At 41.8% G+C, this 20,022-nt stretch overlaps 1 protein-coding gene across 8 annotated transcripts in view; it reads right to left on the reverse strand.

Moving 5' to 3' along the window:
- PPP2R3B (protein phosphatase 2 regulatory subunit B''beta) overlaps positions 1–20,022 on the reverse strand; it is a 91,503-nt gene that overhangs the window by 11,024 nt on the left and 60,457 nt on the right. For all 8 annotated transcript variants that reach the window (XR_009762741.1, XM_061627001.1, XM_061627002.1 and 5 more), the window contains 4 exons: positions 13,877–13,980; positions 13,080–13,182; positions 12,397–12,471; positions 4,611–4,697 (listed from right to left, as the gene is read on the reverse strand). Coding sequence is in view for 7 of the 8 variants with exons in the window: in XM_061627001.1 (XP_061482985.1) it covers positions 4,611–4,697; positions 12,397–12,471; positions 13,080–13,182; positions 13,877–13,980 (369 nt within the window). In the remaining variant the exon portion in view is untranslated. The remainder of the gene's footprint in view (positions 1–4,610; positions 4,698–12,396; positions 12,472–13,079; positions 13,183–13,876; positions 13,981–20,022) is intronic.

Genomic DNA, 20,022 nt, shown 5'->3' on the forward strand with positions numbered 1-20,022 from the left:
AACCTGCTGCCATTGGTAGCACTTAAGCTTTGCTTTTCAACTTTACAGTTAATCATGTTACAGCACCTTAAAACAAACAGATGTGTATTTACTTCCCTGCCAAGATACTACTTTGGAACTTCCCCCCAAATGCAATTATGTAGTTTGATATCCTACTTTGTTTTAATTGATTAGAATTTGAACAAGCCACAGCTCCCAAAATTTTAATGTAACAGGGAACTGTGGTTTAGTCAAAAGTGACAATAACTTTCAACTCTTCACCTACCATGCACGTAGAGGAGGAAGTATGCAAGCCTGAGGCTCAATGTGGCTCATTTGCAATAATCTAAGTCATGAATGAAGCAAATCGCCTGAACTAATAGCCTTTTGATGAAAGTACGCTATTATTCGGCTTACATACAGTGCCTTGCAAAGGTAATCAGACCCCTGACCAATGCTCTCATAACACTGAATTACAAATGTAAAACACTGTAATTTTGTTCTGTATGGTATTTATTTTGAAACACTGAAACTCAGAATCAATTATTGTAAGGTGACATTGGTTTTATGTTGGGAAATGTTTGTAAGAAACATAAAAAACGGAAACATATTGCTTGCACAAGTCAACCCCCACACGTTAATATATGGTAGAGCCACCTTTCGCTGCAATGACAGCTTTAAGCCTTTTCAGGTAGGTATGTAGCAGCTTTGCACACAGTGTTGGAGGGATTTTGGCCCATTCTTCTTGGCAGATTTGCTCCAGGTCGTTCAGGTTGGTTGGATGTCGCTTGTGGACCACAATTTTCAAAGAGCGCCACAGATTCTCAACAGGATTGAGATCAGGACTTTGACTGGGCTACTGTAGGACATTCACCTTTTTGTTCTTGAGCCACTCCAATGTTGCTTTGGTCTTGTGCTTGGGATCACTGTCCTGCTGTAAAGTGAGTTTCCTCCCAATCCTCAATTTTTTAGTGGACTATAGCAGGTTCTCTTGCAGTATTTCCCTGCATTTTGCTCCATCCATTCTTCCTTCCATTTTAACAAGATGCCCAGTCCCTGTTGAGAAGCATCCCCACAGCATGATACTGCCACCACCATACTTCACTGTAGGGATGGTGTGTCTTGAGGCGTGGGCAGTGTTAGGTTTGTGCCATGCATAGCACTTTGAGTTTTGGCCAAAAAGTTCTATCTTGGTCTGACCGCAAAACCTTTTCCCACATCGCAGCTGGGGCACTCTCCTGCTTTCTGGTAAACTCCAGATGTGCTTTCAGATGGTAATTTTTGAGTAATGGCTTCTTTCTTGCCACCCTCCCATACAGGCCAGTGTTACGCAGAGCTCTTAATATGGTTGACTGGTGCACCATTATTCCACTCCCAGCCACTGAACTCTGTAGCTCCTTCAAAGCGATTGTTGGCCTCTCTCTGTGGCTTCTCTCACAAGTCTCCTCCTTGGTTGAATGCTGAGTTTTGAGGGACAGCCTTTTCTTGGCAGTGCCTGGGTGGTGTGATTCAGCTTCCATTTCCTGATTATTATTATTATTATTTTTTTACAATAATTTTTATTCAAATTTTCATAAAACATAGAAAACAAAATCATAAAACATTCAAAGACAAAAAACAAAACAAAACAAAAATGATTAAACAAAAAAATAAAATATTGACTTCCCATTTGTCACAGATCAAATCAGTTATAGGTCTACAATATATAACAATCCTGTCTCTTAAATTATATTATAAAATCACTTTCCTCCAGTAGTTATCTTAATTAATCATCAAATCTCATAAACATTACTTTATTCTTTCCACAAAAAGTCAAAGAGAGGTTTCAATTCTTTAAGAAATATATCTATCAATTTTTCTCCAAATAAACATTTCGATTAATCCATCTCGTTAATAATTATAATAATCTTATTGTCATAATCATAGTCCAAATAAACATTTCGATTAATCCATCTCATCAAAATCTGTTAGGTCCAATAATTTCAATAGCCATTATTCCATTATCCCTATTAATTTCATCTTCCATCTTCAATAGTCCTGTTAAGTCCAGTAATTTCAGTGTCCAATCTTCCATTATCAGTATTCCATAATAATCTTGCTGTCATAGCCATAGTCATATAATAAGAGTCTGATGGGAATTTCCTCTATCCCAAATATTTTCTTGCCATCCATTCTGGATAAGTTGCTGAAGTACTGTTGTAAAGTCATATCTCTGTTCTTCTTTTTTACAAAATGCACTGGCTCATCTCTTGAGAGTTTTTCCATTGTCACATGGCTGCAGTTAATTCCATAGATTTTCACTATATCAAACTCCATCACGTCATTCCAGTCCAGAAGATTATCCAAGCCATTGATAACTTTATCTCTAATATCTTCATTAATTTCTTCAGAGATAACGTTAAATTCCAAACAGTAGATTTTATTTCTAATATCCATAAACTCCAGATCTTTTTCCAATTCCACATTTGTTCCAATCTCCAGGGCTTGTATCTTCCATTTATTTTTTCTTTTCTCATCTCTGATCTCATTCTCCTCTCTCACAGGATCCCCTATTTCTTTAAGCTCCTGCGTCATTTTGCTCAGTTCAATTTTCAGCTCCTTACTGCCCTGTCGCAGGGTTTGTTTCGTTATCTCAATCTCATCCATTATTTTCTGAAACATAATTACTTCCAGATTCTCAGCCACTTTCTTGATTGCCATTTTTAAAACCACGAAAACAAAGCAAAACAGAAGTAAAGAAGAACCACTTCTTATTTCAGCAACAATTGGGTTAATATTCCAGGCTTGATGACATCACAGTATAAACAGAGCAGCCTGCCTTATCTCTCTATGTTCAAGAATACAAAACAAATTTGGTTCCCAGCATCAAAACAGTTAGTGGCGTCGTGAAGAAGCAGATTCGTCGAAATAAAATAGACCAAAAAGAGAATAGTCCCAGACAATATAACATTCCTCGGAATAGAAATCCCTCTTCTGTTTATATCTTTAGAATGCACTTCCAGGACAGCTTTTTGCAACAGAAACAGAGATAAGCTGTTAATTTCGTGAATAACAGAGAAGAGTTATAGCTCACCCAGAAGTACTTCAAAGCCGATCAATCTGACAAATCTCCTTTTGCTGCAACAATTTAAACCAAGTAAGAAAAATAATAGAAAGAAGGGTGCTTGCCTGTTAGTCGGTTTTCTCTTTGAAGGAAAGATAAACGTATCGCATTAAACAGATAGAGCAAAAGTTTGGAAGTCCGTCCGGCATTGTTGGCTGGACCTTTTCTCATAAATTAATGAAATCCAGTCCTCCCAACAAAAACAGGCTTTTGAGGTTGATCTCTACGTTTCTCCGTGCCCGGGAGAAATTTCATCAGTCAAAAAAAAAATGTTCTGACTGATTTATATCTGAATAAGCTTCTTTTGAGGCGGGAGCCCGTCTCAAAAGAAGGCACAAGCGAAGTCACCCTTCCCGGAAGTCCCCATTTCCTGATTATTGATCCAACAGTGCTCACTGGGATATCCAAACACTTGGATATTATTTTGTACCTTTTCCCTAATCTATGCATTTGTATTACATTATCTCTCACTTCTGTAGAATGCTCTTTGGTCTTCATTTTCCTTCAGATCCATAGCCTGACCAATGATCCTTCAACAGTGGGGGTTTTATCCTGACAATGTGACAGCAACTTTAATGGTTCACAGGTGGAGGCTAATAAGAACATAAGAAGAGCCTGCTGGATCAGGCCAGTGGCCCATCTAGTCCAGCATCCTGTTCTCACAGTGGCCAACCAGGTGCCTGGGGGAAGCCCGCAAGCAGGACCCGAGTGCAAGAACACTCTCCCCTCCTCAGGCTTCCGGCAACTGGTTTTCAGAAGCATGCTGTCTCTGACTAGGGTGGCACAGCACAGCCATCACGGCTAGTAGCCATTGATAGCCCTGTCCTCCATGAATTTGTCTAATCTTCTTTTAAAGCCGTCCAAGCTGGTGGCCATTACTGCATCTTGTGGGAGCAAATTCCATAGTTTAACTATGCGCTGAGTAAAGAAGTACTTCCTTTTGTCTGTCCTGAATCTTCCAACATTCAGCTTCTTTGAATGTCCACGAGTTCTAGTATTATGAGATGGTAATGGTAAGGCAATTTCTTTGATCGGTGTAAACTGGGAACTTCCACCACACAAGGGTTGAATACTTGTGCAAGCAACATGTTCCAGTTTTTTTATGTTTCTTACAAACATTTCCCAACATAAAACCAATGTCATTTTACAATAATTGATTTTGAGTTTCAGTGTTTCAAAATAAAATATCATACAGAACAAAATTACAATGTACCATTTGTAATTCAGTAATGTCATTGCTCAGGGTCTGATTGCTTTTGCAAGGCACTGTAAATATGGCATAACCTCCTGCAGTATGCTTTCGACAAGCCAACTTAAAATTCAACTAGATTATCATCAAATCACACACACTGCATAACCTAAGCCTTACTGGCTGATTGTACATAAAAACATTCATAAACAGAAATATCATCTAAATAAAAAAAATAGTTTTACTCTTTAAACAGATCAGCCCTCGTTGATTTTAGTGCAATCTATTTGAACAGTTGACCAATAAAAGGTCACTGACAAAACTGTACGCATACCATACCTGTAAAAAACTGCTTTTTCTGAGTTCATTACAAGTGATTCTTCCTGACCAGGACCTATTTACTGTATAAAATATCCTTTGTATTACCTGCAACATGAAAATAAAGTATGAATGATGTACCAACTGCATTCATTAAGATGGTCTGTGTACTTTAGTATAATGCAAACACTCCTGCAATTTAACTTGCTCAAAACTTTCAAATATAAAGCTGTGTAAAGATCTTCCAAGCTTAATCTATATTCATTGTGCTCCCTCCTTCTCCCCAAAGTTCCTGCTTTCTGCATTATGGGTCAAGCTCACATAGGCTTGTACATCACATGATTACTCAAGCCACTTACCTATACAGAGCCGAGAGGAATCTGAGAGGAATTTATAGTGGATTAACTAACTTTGCACACTTTTGAAAAGTCGAGGGCATAGACTGGAAGTACAAACTAACAAAGGAAAAAATTAGTTCCTGGACCTGATTTTAGTTCCACAGGCAGGTAAATGCTGAGGATCTGTAAACAACAAGTGAAAACTGCTGAACTAGGTAGTTGCTCAGTAAGTTCTTGAAAATTCTTGATTTATATTGGGAAGGCTCAGATTTAATTGATTCAATGTATGTGTTGTGTTTTACCATTTTATTATGATGTAACCCATCTGGGATTGTAGGTGTCTGGTAGGTAATAAATGGATTTAATAAGAAAGCAAAATTCACCATTTAACTATTTTGCCTTGGGCAAGTCACTCTCTCTTAACCCAACAAACTTGCAAGGAAGTTGTAACAGTAAAGGAGGACTTTGGTCCTTCCCTGAAAGAAATTTCTCCTGGACGATAGTCCATCAAGTGGGTCTTGTGCGCCACCAAGTATCCACAGGTAGCAATTGCAGCTAAGTTCTGAGGGGAGTAGGTTGCCTTGGTCATGTGAACCCTCAGTTAATTTCATGAAGAGTCGTGAACTATGATAAAAATTCACAGAAATCAGAAAAGAACTTCCAACCCATAAGAAAAGAACAGAGACCTACTCCCTAAAAAAGACACATATGCAAATCTCAGATGCACAAAAAGTGTATTATAAAGTGTCATATAAGGAATAATGAAAATACCTAAGTGATCTTTTGAACTATATAACTATTTTGCTTCCAACGAATGTTGAGAACCCATTGCTGCCCTGGGCTCCTACTGGGAGGAAGTGTGGGATATAAATAAAATAAATAACAACAACAATAATAGAAAACACAGAACATGACACCTAAGTGACATATCAGCATGGAAAATTCAGCCAAGCCACTCCCAAAGATATAAGGGTGGGCCTTGATGGACTATCATCCAGGATAAATTTCTTTCAGGTAAAGACCAAAGTCCTTTTCTCCCTGGATGAAAATCCCATCAAGTGGGATATACCCAAGCAGTCCCAGTCAACATATAGGGAGGGCTACAGGGATCAACTATAAAGGCATGACAGTGTGTTGCAGCACTCAGTTGCCAAAGGCTACCTCCACTGAGTTGTAAACATAAACTTTATAATGGGAAATAAAAGAATTGGGCAATGCCCAAGTTGTGGCTCTGCAAATCTCCAGAAAAGCAGCATTAACTGAAAAAGCAGCCATGGCTGCAGCAGACCTCGTAGAATGTGTAGTAACACTATCAGGAACAGCTAAGTGCAAACTTTCATAAGCTAACTTAATACAGGCTCTTAACCAACCAGACAGTGTTGAATTAGGAACTTTCTTCTGCAGCGAACTTGGATGAGAAGAAACAAAACAACAATCACTCTACCTGATGTCTCTAAAGCTTTCCACACATCGAGGAAATGCCACACCTTGCAAGGATGAACAGGATTCTTGCAAAAGGTACATAGAACAATCTCTTGCTCCCTATGGAAGGCTGCGTTCACCATAGGTACAAAAGAGGGGTGTGTATGCAAGATGACTTTGTCTGAATGGAAGATGCAGAGATGTTTCGCCATGCACAATGCTTTCAACTTTAAGATGTGTTGGGCCAAGTCATCACTACCAAGAAAGGAACTTTAAAGGACAGGACTCAGAGAGGCACAGAACAAGGCAATTTGAATGGAGGACACTGAAGAGCAGACAACACTTGTTGAAGATTCAATAATAGGCAAAAAACCTTGCGGTTTAAGAATGTACCTATAGCCAACAGGTATTTCCATCAAACATTAAAAAGCAGGGAAATTGGGCAGCTATAGTGAATGCACCAGGGGAGCAGGAGACCTGACCTCCTCTCTGAGATATTGCACTGCCCTACAAATTTGCAAAAAGGCAAACACAATTTGGGTTGTTTTTTCACAGTCCAATCCACTTCCTGTTTAGCTTGGAAGAATTTGGTAACATGCCTCTGAGCGTATGGTGAGTGGTGGCAACACCTGCAATCAGCCCAAATAACAGAATCAAGACGTGGTGTGCTGCTCCTGTTTTAACAGGGAGGAAGCAACAATATTAAGACAGTTGATGTAGTTCAGATATTCTCTTTAAATATGTTTGATTTACTTTGCAATTTTATTGACGTTTCCTATGGTATATTATTTTATTTTGCTTCTGTTTCTGTGAATATTTGAAGTACAGCAATACTTTGCATAATTTACACTAAAAAACTCCAAAAACAATTGTGGAATAATGGCACTGACTATTCTGCAGAAGAGTCTTCAGTGGACACGACGAGTGTCTCAGTCTGCACAAGACAGAACAGTGGGAGATGAAATATATTCTAGCAAATTTCTAGGTGTGCTGTATGTTTTTAATTGACCATACCCACCGTTCCTTAAATGGAGTGGTTTAAGCATAGCAGGCTGAACACATGCATCTTGGGCAGGCCAAGTTTGTTTTTCCAACAACCAGATTAATTGCTTAAATAGCAACATTTTGTAATCAGTCTGATTTTATATCAAAGCTGCAGTTTCAGATTCAAATGTTAATACACCCCAAACAGAAATAGAATCCAGTTTGAAACACAAAAGGCTGTCTTTACCATCGTATGACATTGACCAATTTGAAAATAAAACACATTTGACAGATTTCTAGGACAAATAATGAGTAAAATATAATTTTCCAGTTAGGTTCTCTGTAGAAAAAGTAGTAACACAGAAAAGCAGCGAAGTAAGAAGAACACCAACAAACATACAAAAATGTAATTCTCCATCTCTGAAGATGCAGTCCTGAAGGGGAGGGGGGATTTAGTGGGTGGGCACTGGGCAGAGGGAGAGCCCCTTTCCTTTCAGAAAACATTGTTAACAGTATCATTATTTTTCAGGCTTCCCCCCATCTTCTTATTCTACAACAGATACATGTAGTCTCCCACCCAAATTTAAATTAGTGTTGACCTTGGTTAGCCAAGCCAAACAGCTGTTAGTCTGGCTTTTGGAACACTGACAGTTGTTTCCTACTGAGCAGTCCTGTGCTATCAGACTCCAATGTTAATTTTCTTAAATTAAAAAATGCATGGCTGATTTTTAATTACCTTTTAAACTGCGGAAGATGAAGGTCAGTGATAGGATTGTATGTACTCTGTGAACATGGCTGATTTTTAATTAATTTCAACAAATTATGAGACCACTGACAGAAAAAAGTCCAACAGTGGTACAGATTTTTCTACTCTTGTTTTAGAGTTTCAACTGTGGATTCCTTCCAAGTGGTTTGTGTATCACCATGAATACTTAAGAGGGTTGTTAAGCATGTGTTTCTGAGTTCTGCGTACTATAATTTTGTACGATTTTGTTTTGAAATGAGCTTATGGGAAACAGGAGAATAGTATTGGGGGTATTTTTAATTTAACATGGTGGAATGTGAAAAATCCAGGCTGGCTATAGTATACAGCCATTCACATGGCTGTATAATTCTATGAAGGAAACCTGTGCACATCAGGGGGACAAGTCACCACTGCTCCCTTTAGAAATTGCTAACCAAAGGATGAGATTGACTGGGGTGACTGGAGAGAACAAATCGGAGGACAGACAGTTGTCTGCGCAATGTGTTAAGTTGAAGCCTGAATAAAGCCCATCCTGAGGAAACCCAAGGGACCAAATAATGGTTGCTCCAAGCAGCTTAACTTTTTTTCGAGAACATCATTTGATGAAATGGCACTAAGAAGACTTGTAGATGCATTTTGTGGAAGGCTAAGATAGTGCCAATCACACTAAGATGTTGTCAATCATGTCCCATGTGAAACCAGCCTTTTTCAGATAGCACCACTCAATCACCAGGCTGTCAACCTCAGCCAGACCTCTGAATGCTTTGAAAGCAGCCAGAGAAGGAAGCTGCTACAGCTAGATGAAACTTGCAAATCTCCAGGCAATCACATAATATTGCCATGCTATGAGAATCTGCAGAGTGCCAGTAATCTTAAATTTAAACTGCTGTTTAAATGAACAGAAAGGAGTTAACTGAAGGCCTGGAAGCCTTCCTTCCACTTAAGTAGGGAATACAGAAAAAAGCATCTATGTGTCTTTCACTTCTATTGAAAACACCCTCAAAACCTTCCATAAAGGAAAAAAGAAAGGAATAAAGTCAAATCAGCTTACACTTAAAGCATACATTTCTTTTGCTACTGAACTACCTATATCATCTTAGCACATATCTACCAATGTGTGCAAACGTTAGCCAAGTTACTCAAATTGTGCAGAGGTTAATTTGTTTTAACTATTTTAATACTGAATTTTAACTAAGCAAACCAGGTACCTGCTGATGAAGGGTGGGTATTAACTGGATTACCACCACATTCCAGGAGTTCCTTTAGCTAATAAACTAAAACCCTGGTATAAAGAACAGCAACTATGCCATTGAAAAAGATAAAGCTGAAGCCTCATGAAACTTGAAAAGACAAACTCATCTGAATTTTATCTTATTTATTTATGTTTACCCAGCAGCGTAACTATAAGGTAAACCTCTAGAGGACCCTTCAAACTCATAAAGAGTAAATCTAATCATTTACACGTTCAGTTATTAAGGACTACAGCTGTTCAGAAGAGCAAACTGGAGCTTTGTGCTGCTACTCTTGGAAACACTTCCAAATAAAAATATTGCAGGGCTGTCCCCTAGAAATAACCTTTACATTCTCATAAAGCTCATGAGGCAATTCATATGTTATTTATTTCACTGTGGTCTTCTAGAGGAGCCATCAGGTTCTTCTGCTGTTGCCCATGGAAACATCCTGCTGACTGTTCAGGCCTTGAGGAAGAGAGTCAGGTCTGTAAGAAGTACTGAATCTAATATCCTAGTGCCTTCAGTAAAAAGGTGGGAAAACTCACCTGAACACGATCCCCTATCTCCACCCAAAGGGTTGATATTCCTGTCTGTTCTGAAGGGAAAAAGCCTAACCCTCTCCACAGTTACTGGTGCAGTTAACCTCTAGAATGGCGAAGTTTGAGGGAATCTCTTTATAGCCTCTCAACACAGTAGGAACAATCTGGGAGCCCAAACAACCCCTATCTGACTGTGTTTATGCTACACACTTCAATAGCCTCACTCCTTAACCGACTCCAGGAGTTTCAGAAACAGAAAAATACAAGGAAGGTGATATTTTGAGCCCTGCTCCTGCGTGTGTATGCTGTGTGCCCAAAATAATTGAGTAGCACCCCTTTTATTCAGCCGAAGAACACAGGGTACAGGAATTAATTATAGCCATCAGCTATCAAGGAAGTCTGTAACACAAAACACTCATTAGTATATGCCGTAAACCACCAGCTCCACAAGGGCATATCCCTCTCTGACCTGACCAGTTTCTGCAATAGAGAAGGAACAGAAATATCCCCTCCCCAAGACTTGTATTAGGAACAGCCAACACCTCTGTGCAGTAGAAGTGGGCTTTGCACCTGGGGCATTGAGATCCAAGACTGCCATGGCCATACAAAGCAAGTGTAGGTAATGTTCTACATTTTGTTTGTTAGTTTCTTTCTGCTTTCATAATCATCACTCCAAACCACGTTAGGCTCCAACTGATCTTCAGTTCAGTACTGACCTGAAGGGCTGCCCTGATAATAAAGGGACAGATTGCCCAGAATGGGACATAATGGAAACATTACCCACATTATAATAGACTGGAGGAAAAGCTTTCTGCCCTTTGAGAGGCTGTTTGCTGCTGATTTTTAATAGGAGACTGGAAACCCTGTAGACTCTTCACTACAAGATGAGAAAGTGTAAAAATTGGCCCGATATGCTTGCTGTTATGTAGAACCCTCATCTTGTGACAACAGCTCCACTGGACACCTGTCAGCCTGCTCAAGATGGCAGAGAGACAGCCGCTCTAGTCTTTCTGCGCACCTGATTGGGGCTTTCCACACATATTGTGCCTTTTGATGTAGACACATATAAACCATGGAATTGTCCCTCAGAGCGCAAAGGGGAATCAAACAGCTCAATGCCTCTCCACATGGTCATCATCGGAAAAAGGCTCAGTGGCATGCCCCCTAGCACTTGGAGAGCGAGGGAGGGTCTGAGCAGCTAAGACAAAATGGAGGCCACCGCCTTTTTTGCCACAGCAACACTGGGGTTCAAAATGACGGCTGTTTTCTTTTTGGCGCGTTCCACAGCTAAGGGGAATGAAGCTGCTGTATGCCTTTTCTTTTCAAGCACTTTCTGTAAGTCTGGCCTCCCTTCCGCCTCTTCCATTGGAGCCAGGTCAGTTGGGGCAAGTGCTGCTGTAATAAAGGTGCTGTGCAGGCAGACTGTGAAGCCACTGCTGCGAAAAACTGGCCACTAACCACTGCCTGGCCACTAACCACTGAAAAGGTGGCAGCTGCCATTTTGCTCAACTCACACACACATGCTGCAATGGGGTGCAGAGGATACTGAAAATGAAGCAGGAAAAAACCCTAAGCACAGCAACAAACATCTCTAATTCAGCCCACAATAACCACTCCTGCCCCAAACAACCCACACAGGGGACAGGGAAGGTGGGAAAGAGGAAGGAAGTTCACAGTAGTGAGAAAACAACAGAAGGAAGACAAAGAAAATAAAGAGGCTGTGAAGTAAAACAGAAGAGAAAATCTCAGCAAACTTACTATAATCAAGGTAACACAAAGAAAGATACAGAAAGACGGAGACAAAAGGATTATTGGAACTAATGAAAAAAGCAACCGCCTGGATGATGAGGCAGGAAATGAACTGAGGGGTCACGTGACTAAGTTGACCTACTCCCCTCAGAAATTAACTGCAATTCCTGCCTGTGAACACCTGGTGGCACATAAGACCCACTTGATGAACTATCATCCACAGAGAATGAGGACATACTGTAAAGTGAGCCCTCAGGATAGATGACAAAGGATACCTCATGTAATACACACATGCTATTCAGACATTGTTCCCATTTTATTTCACTGTATATACAGACATGTTTTACATAGTCCAATGACACCATTTAAAGTATACAGTAATAGCAAAGGGTCAAACGATAGGTGATAGCAGCAGATCTCATCCATGGATCCACCCCAATTGTGTGTAAGAGGAGGTTCTGTTCTTCAAAGCAAAAAGGAGAGTGCAGTTGAGGAGTGCCAAATTCTTCCTTTACTCATCGGTTGCCTCCTGACACTCTGGCGTCCCAGGGGGTTTCCTTTTTAACTAATACAGGGAGTATGGTTGGCTGAGACAAAAGCACTTGTGGGGAAAGTCTAATGATAAGCAAACTGCACAAAATGTGAAGAGTTCAGCACCCTTTTTGTGTGAATATGGAATCCCCCTGCCCACTGCTTTCTAATGCAATTGAAACAGCTCTGTTCTGAAACAGATGTATCTGCTACCATCATATCTAGACTGACCCAAGAAAAAACAAGTTTTATATACAAGACACTTACTGTTGTAATGTACCGAGAATGAAATTCTGATGCTTCTTTTAGGAAGACTAGACTAGGATGACTATTGACCACATCCTAAGAAAGAAGCATGAAGGTTAGAGGTATGTTACTGGAGCTCGCACACAATGTCCAAACACAAAATAGGTTTTATTTTTAGAAGGAAAACTGGAATTCAAATTTTAGAGTTAATATGCAAAAACCAGTTATTTTGGAATGGTCTTCAGCAAAGAGGAAGGAGTAATGGAAAGAAACAGTTTGGAGGAAGGAGAAAAATAAGGATTGATATAGAGTGAGGGGCAGGGCAAACACATATGTGATTTGGATGAGAGCTAGAAAAGGGGAGAGGATTCAGAAGTCTATGGAGATGAAAATGACCTTCATGTCAGCTTTGCATGAGAAGACTAGCACTGTCTCATTTTCACCATGTTCTAGTAATCAGGGTGCCTGGGACTAGGTTCAGCTTTTCTATCAATGAATGTGTTAATAAGTTAGTAAATAAGGTCTCATCAAGTTTATTTTTTTCTTAAAAAAGGACAGCTAACTGAACCAGTAAAGTTTTTTGCAGAGGTGTATGTATCCATTAGATAAAAGTAGTAATTAAGAAAGTGTAATTTACTTGTAGTTTTTTGCAGAGGTGTATGTATCCATTAGATAAAAGTAGTAATTAAGAATGTGTAATTTACTTGTAAAAATGGAATGAAGTCTTCTTGTACCAAATAGTTACATCCTGGGCTCTTGAGAAGATGAGCAAACTTGGCGGCAGCATCATGACAGGTCTGTAGTATCCTGAAATGCATAAACGGTCTAATTTGTGCATGTAGGGTTAAAGTTCATACACCATGATCCCCTTCCCTCCCCGCATGTAGAAAATTAATTCAAAATGTATTCATAAACATGAAGGAAATCTCTACTCCAGAGGTGGCTAACCTGTGATCCTCAGATATTGACGGACACCAATTCCCATCAGTCCTAGCCAGTATGGCCAATGGTCAGGGATAATGGGAGTTGGAGTCCAACTCTAATCCAAAATTCCTTAAATTTCCATCTATACACCTCAACAAATGTTAGTTATGTAGCAGCTTGTTACTATTTAAACACAGGAATGCCTATATTTCTAAACTGAATCAAACATGTTTTTCCTTATCTTTTTAAAAAAAACTCATTTGAAATAATTAATCTAAATTATCAAATGGCATGGTAGTTTTACATGAAATTTAAAATATATATTCTTCAGATGGGAGGTGATGAGAAGGCAATACATATTCTTCAACTCTTGCCAAATTGCTCAGTCTAAGGCTGGAATGTTCCTAGAAAAGTTATTCAATCAGAATTATTCAATTAGAATCCCTAGAAAAGTTATTCCATTAAAACTTGGTGAAATGATCTCACTAAATATATATATATATTTATTTATTTTATTACATTTTTAGACCGCCCTATAGCAACAAGCTCTCAGGGCGGTGTACATATATATACTTACTTCCGCCACATCGCAACAAATTTATGAACTGATACAAATCCTGTTCGCTCTCCTCCAGCACAAAAAAATAATGGACCTTTCCAGTAAAGAGGACATTCACAAGCCTAGAATTAATGAGAAGCAAATTTGAGGGTTATTTTTTCAGAACTAATTTTAGGTCCTAATAGTATGTCAACATTCTGGAAAAAGAAAAAAAGGTTTTGTTTTTATTGCACTATGATCACTGTAAGCACTGAAATGATGTGCTGTCCTAGATGCTTAACAATCCTATTTATACTCATTTCAGAATTTAAGTCACACCATGTAAAACAAACATTTGGAGCGTCAATTGCTTCCTGTTATATAAACATTTAAGGAGAGCTATCACTACATTTGTTTAACACAAGAAAGAGGAATTTTAGATTTTACTTTCAATAGTTAAAATGCTGGCAGTGATTAAGAAACCTAAACTGAGATTGATGGGTTTTGTTTCTAAGTGTTTTATGTACCCACATGCTGCCTCCTGCAAACAGTAAATAGTTCAAACAAAAACCTTATGTTCATTGAAGGGATGTTTCTGGCAAAGATATCTGGATATGTATATACCACCTGTAGCATGCAAGGTCTTTTTGGGTTGAGTCCCATCACTTTTTCCTATATGGCTCATAATATAGGTAAATCTCTTATTGTTAATATCTGTATTACATGATTAACTTATACGAACTGAGTGGTATTCATCTACTTTTTGCACTAGTGCAAGGATTAGTGCTGCGCAAGGGGATTTCTCCTCCCTTTTCTTCTCCTTGTGCGTGTCTCACATAGAGATATGAGGACCTGGGAAAAAACTGGAGAAATTGGGGGGGAGGGGGGCAGAATGGGTTTTCCCTGTTCTTTTCCAAAGCCTTTTTCCCCTGAAAGCTTTTGACCTATGGCATGTAAAAGGGCGCCCGGTTTCACTGTCCAGCACAGACTAACAGGGGAAGCAGCGGGGCCGAAAACCGCACTAGCGGCTCAAAGGAATCCCCAGAAGGGAACAGACAGTAAGGGAAAAGCGGCAGCCGCCACCGAGAGACCCGCCGTCGCCATTTGCAAAGCCCTTCGCAGTGGGAATTAAAGCCACGTAGCGAGGGTGATCTGAGGAAAAAGGTATGATGGGGTAACGGCAGGAGCCGCAGCTGTAGGCTTCTGCAGAGATCGGAAGAGCCGCAGCCGCGGCAACAGAGCCGGGGGGGGGGGAAGCTCCAAAACGATCAAAACCAAGATAACCGCAGCCACGGTCACTGAGGGAACTCCCAGGCAATGGATACAACAGAGCCGGGGGGAGGGGGGACTCGAAAACTGCCAAAAACAAAAAGAGAGCCGCAGCCGCGGTCTCAGAGGGAGCCCCCAGTCAAAGAAAGAAAATAACTTGAAAAGAATAGCTTGGGAAAAAACGAAGAGAGCCGCAGCCGCGGTCTCTGAGGGGACCCTCAGTAGGTTAAACACAGAAGAGAAAAAAAAAGATTTGAAAACAAATACACAAATACACAAACAAATACTAGACTTAGCTAAATGCTACGTGTAATTCCAATCTTGTTCGTACGAAGGCAAGAATGAACTGGAGAGTGGGAGGGGCATGACGTCCTTAGTCTTGACTTCAAAAACATTCTTGCCTTCGCACGATAGGTGGAACTATTTCTCACAGTGATGGCCCACCTCCTATGGAAAATGTACCATTGGTCTCACCTGAAAGGTGATTTTCATAGGAGTGGCGCCCGGAAAAAAGGGCGGGAAAAAACGATCAAAAAAGGCTGAGGGAGAGGGAGCAATGGCGGCCGTCTGGGGACGGAGTGGGGGGAAGGACTGTCCAGCACAGACTAACAGGGGAAGCAGCGGGGCCGAAAACCGCACTAGCGGCTCAAAGGAATCCCCAGAAGGGAACAGGCAGTAAGGGAAAAGCGGCAGCCGCCGCCGAGAGAGCCGCCGTCGCCGTTTGCAAAGCCCTTCGCAGTGGGAATTAAAGCCACGTAGCGAGGGTGATCTGAGGAAAAAGGTATGATGGGGTAATGGCAGGAGCCGCAGCTGCAGGCTTCCGCAGAGATCGGAAGAGCCACAGCCGGGGGGGGGGGGAAGCTCCAAAACGATCAAAACCTAGATAACCGCAGCCGCGGTCACTGAGGGAACTCCCAGGCAACGGATACAACAGAGCCGGGGGGAGGGGGGACTCGAAAACTGCCAAAAACAAAAAGAGAGCCGCAGCCACGGTCTCAGAGGGAGCCCCCAGTCGAGGAAAGAAAATAACTTGAAAAGAATAGCTCGGGAAAAAACGAAGAGAGCCGCAGCCGCGGTCTCTGAGGGGACCCTCAGTAGGTTAAACACATAAGAGAAAAAAAGGATTTGAAAACAAATACACAAATACACAAACAAATATGAGACTTAGCTAAATGCTACGTGTAATTCCAATCTTGTTCGTACGAAGGCAAGAATGAACTGGGGAGTGGGAGGGGCATGACGTCCCTAGTCTTGACTTCAAAAACATTCTTGCCTTCGCACGATAGGTGGAACTATTTCCCACAGTGATGGCCCACCTCCTATGGAAAATGTGCTTATTTCAATCCAGCCAAACCTTCAACTTTTAGAAGTCTATGATAAATATGAAGAATCAGAGGAAAGAGAAATAGATGATGATCGCTCTGAAGATGAGTGAGTGAATGTCATGTAGTATTCATAGAACCTTGGTCCCCCCCCCCTTTTCTCAGGTCTTTCTATAGAAATGAGTGCTTTTTGTCTGTTTGATACTGTGGGGGTCTGGAGGAAACAGAATTATTTTCAGAACGCTTTTTTTACTATAATGTTCATGATTTCTCCTGTTTTGTTTTTTCCCTTCTCATAGATTGGCAAAACAAAATTGGCTAGGTTCCTTACAGTTCAGCAGCTTGTAGGTCAATTTGTTAACAAATTTTTAATTAAAAAAGTAAATTCAATTTGTAGTTATTGTCTGAATAAACTGTACTTTTAATATACCAAACATGATAATTTAATGGGAAACACAATATACTTTATATTCGTAAAGTGATTTTTGATCTGTAAAGGACACTTAAAGAAGAAGTATTGCATATTTTTGAATTTTTCCCCAAAATTCCAGTGTTTTCTGAGAAAAGGAAAAAAACCCTCAATGTTTTTTACCCATGTTTTCAAAATTTCCAGAAATTTCACATCTCTAGTCCCGACACCATCTCCACATCTGCTCTGGAGGGTTGGGGGGAACCCCAGAACATGTTTAGGGGGCAGGTGTGGGGAGATTGTTCCATAGTGTAGGAGAAATCCTTGCACTGATGGAGCGATCGTGCTACATTGAATACAATACACTGTCAGTGAGACTGAACTTACTTGGGAGATACTTAGGTAATAATAATAATATTTAATTTGTTTGTCGCCTATCTGGCAATTAGCCACTCTAGGCGACGTACATTAAAAGAGATAAAATACAATAACAGATGTAATCACATTAACCACAATAGGTAAAATACTGGACAGTCATAAATACATATAAAAGCAATTATAATAACAACATACGATAAATGACAATCATGGTGATTTACCCAATGACCTCAAAGGCTTGCTGGAATAGCCACGTCTTCAGGGCCTTGCGGAATACATCTAGGGAAGGGGCATGTCGAAGATCATATGGGAGGGAGTTCCAGAGAGTGGGGGCCACCACAGAAAAGGCCTTCTCCCTAGTACCCACCAACCTAGCTGTTTTGGTTGGAGGGATTGAGAGAAGGCCGTGTGTGGCTGATCTAGTTGGGCGGCATAATTGGTGGCGGTGGAGGCACTCTTTCAGGTAAGCTGGGCCGAAACCGTACAGGGTTTTAAAGGTTAAAACCAACACCTTGAATCGGGCCCGGAAAACAACCGGCAGCCAGTGTAGGTCAAACAACACTGGCGTGATGTGATCCCGTCGGTGGCTGTTGGTAAGTAAGCGCGCCGCCGTATTCTGTATAAGCTGTAATTTCCGGGTTGTTTTCAAGGGTAACCCCACGTAGAGCGCATTACAGTAGTCCAATCGAGAGGTGACCAGGGCATGCACCACGAGCGGGAGCTGTTGAACAGGGAGGTAGGGTTGCAGCCTACGTATAAGGTGTAATTGATACCAAGCTGCCCGGCTCACAGCCGAAATCTGAGCCTCCATGGACAGCTTGGAATCAAGAACAACCCCGAGGCTGCGGACCTGGTCCTGTAGGGGCAACTTCACCCCACCAAACACCAGGTCAACATCTCCTAACCCTCCCTTGTCTCCCACAAGTAGTACCTCGGTCTTATCAGGGTTCAACTTCAACCTGTTCCTGCCCATCCATCCACTTACGGATTCCAGGCACTTGGACATGGTCTCCACAGCCCTCTCTGGTGAAGATTTAAATGAGAGATAGAGCTGAGTGTCATCCGCATATTGGTGACACTGCAGCCCAAATCTCCTGATGATCTCTCCCAGCGGCTTTACATAGATGTTAAATAGCATGGGAGAGAGGATAGAACCCTGTGGCACACCACAATTGAGAGGCCAAGGGTCTGAAACCTCGTCACCCAATGCTACCTGTTGGCGCCTATCAGAGAGAAAGGACTAGAACCACCGTAAAACCGTGCCTCCCAATCCCAAACTCTCCAGGCGATCTAAAAGGATACCGTGGTCGACGGTATCAAAAGCCGCTGAGAGATCCAGGAGGACAAGGAAGGTGAATTCTCCCCTATCCAGTGCCCTCCTCATATCATCTACCAGAGCGACCAAGGCTGTTTCAGTTCCATGTCCAGTCCTGAAACCCGATTGGTATGGATCTAGATAATCCGTTTCATCCAAGTGTGTCTGCAACTGATTTGCCACCACTCTCTCAATGACCTTGCCCAAGAATGGTAAGTTTGAAATTGGGCGGAAGTTGTTTAAAATCTGGGGATCCAAGGAGGACTTCTTTAAGATGGGTTTAATAATAGCCTCCTTGAGGGCTAGTGGCATAACACCCTCTTGCAAGGATGCATTAACCATTGCCTTGATCCCCTCACCCAATCTCTCATAAGGAGCCACGATGGGCAAGGGTCATTTAGACAAGTGGTAGGCTTTACAGATGAGAGCACCTTGTCCACATCCTCAGCAGGAAGAGGCCGGAATCGATCCCATTTGACCGGTTTGCAACTGGTTAACTCTAGCTCACTCACTGTATCCACGGCGCACGGAATCGAGCTCCTCAGGTGTTCGATTTTATCAGCAAAGTGCTTTGCCAATTTGTCACAGGAGGCCTTAGACTGTTCCAAGGGTTCCTGAGCAACTGGACCGACCAGGCTTCGGACCACCTGGAACAACCTCCTGGGACAGCACTCAGTTGATGCAATAGAGGCAGCAAAGAATTCCCTCTTTGCTGCCCTTACCGCCACTTGGTAGGCAGCTATTGCTGCTCTAACCTGTGTCTGAGCATCTTCGGAGCGCGACTTCCGCCACCGGCGCTCTAGTCGTCTCACCTCCTGTCTCAAAGTACGCAACCGTGGTGTGTACCATGGTGCTTCTTGAGTTCTATTCAGGGGGGAGGACGTTTCGGAGCCACTCGGTCTAACGCCCCGGCGATCCTCTCATTCCACTCCATCACCAGGGCATCGACCGGGCGACTTTCAGCAGGTTCCAATTCCCCAAGCACTGTCAGGAAACCATCTGGATCCATCAGGTGCCTGGGGCGGACCATTCTAATAGGACCTTTACCCCTGCGGAGGGCATGCGGCATCGAGAAATCCATCTTTACCAGATAGTGGTCTGACCATGACACAGGGGTAAAAGAATTAGCCCCTAACTTCAGCACACTACCCTCCCCTCCCGGGACAAATACAAGGTCAAGAGTATGACCGGCTACATGGGTGGGCTCAGTATTACTAAGACGCAGTTCCCAGGAAGCCATGGTTTCCAGGAAATCCCGAGGAGCTCCAGTGAGAGTGGTCTCAGCGTGTATGTTAAAGTCACCCAGAACTAACAGCTCCGGGGACAACATTCGCACGTCTGAGATCACCTCGAGCACCTCGGCCAGGGAGTCTGCCGTGCAGCGGGGCGGGCGGTACACGAGTAGGATCCCTAAACTGCCCTTCGAGCCCAACCTCCAGTACATACAATCAACAAAGCTAGTCCCACGAAGGGGAGGTCTGGCAAAGAACAA

Source organism: Rhineura floridana, chromosome 5, assembly GCF_030035675.1.
Source record: "Rhineura floridana isolate rRhiFlo1 chromosome 5, rRhiFlo1.hap2, whole genome shotgun sequence".
NCBI lineage: Eukaryota > Metazoa > Chordata > Lepidosauria > Squamata > Rhineuridae > Rhineura > Rhineura floridana.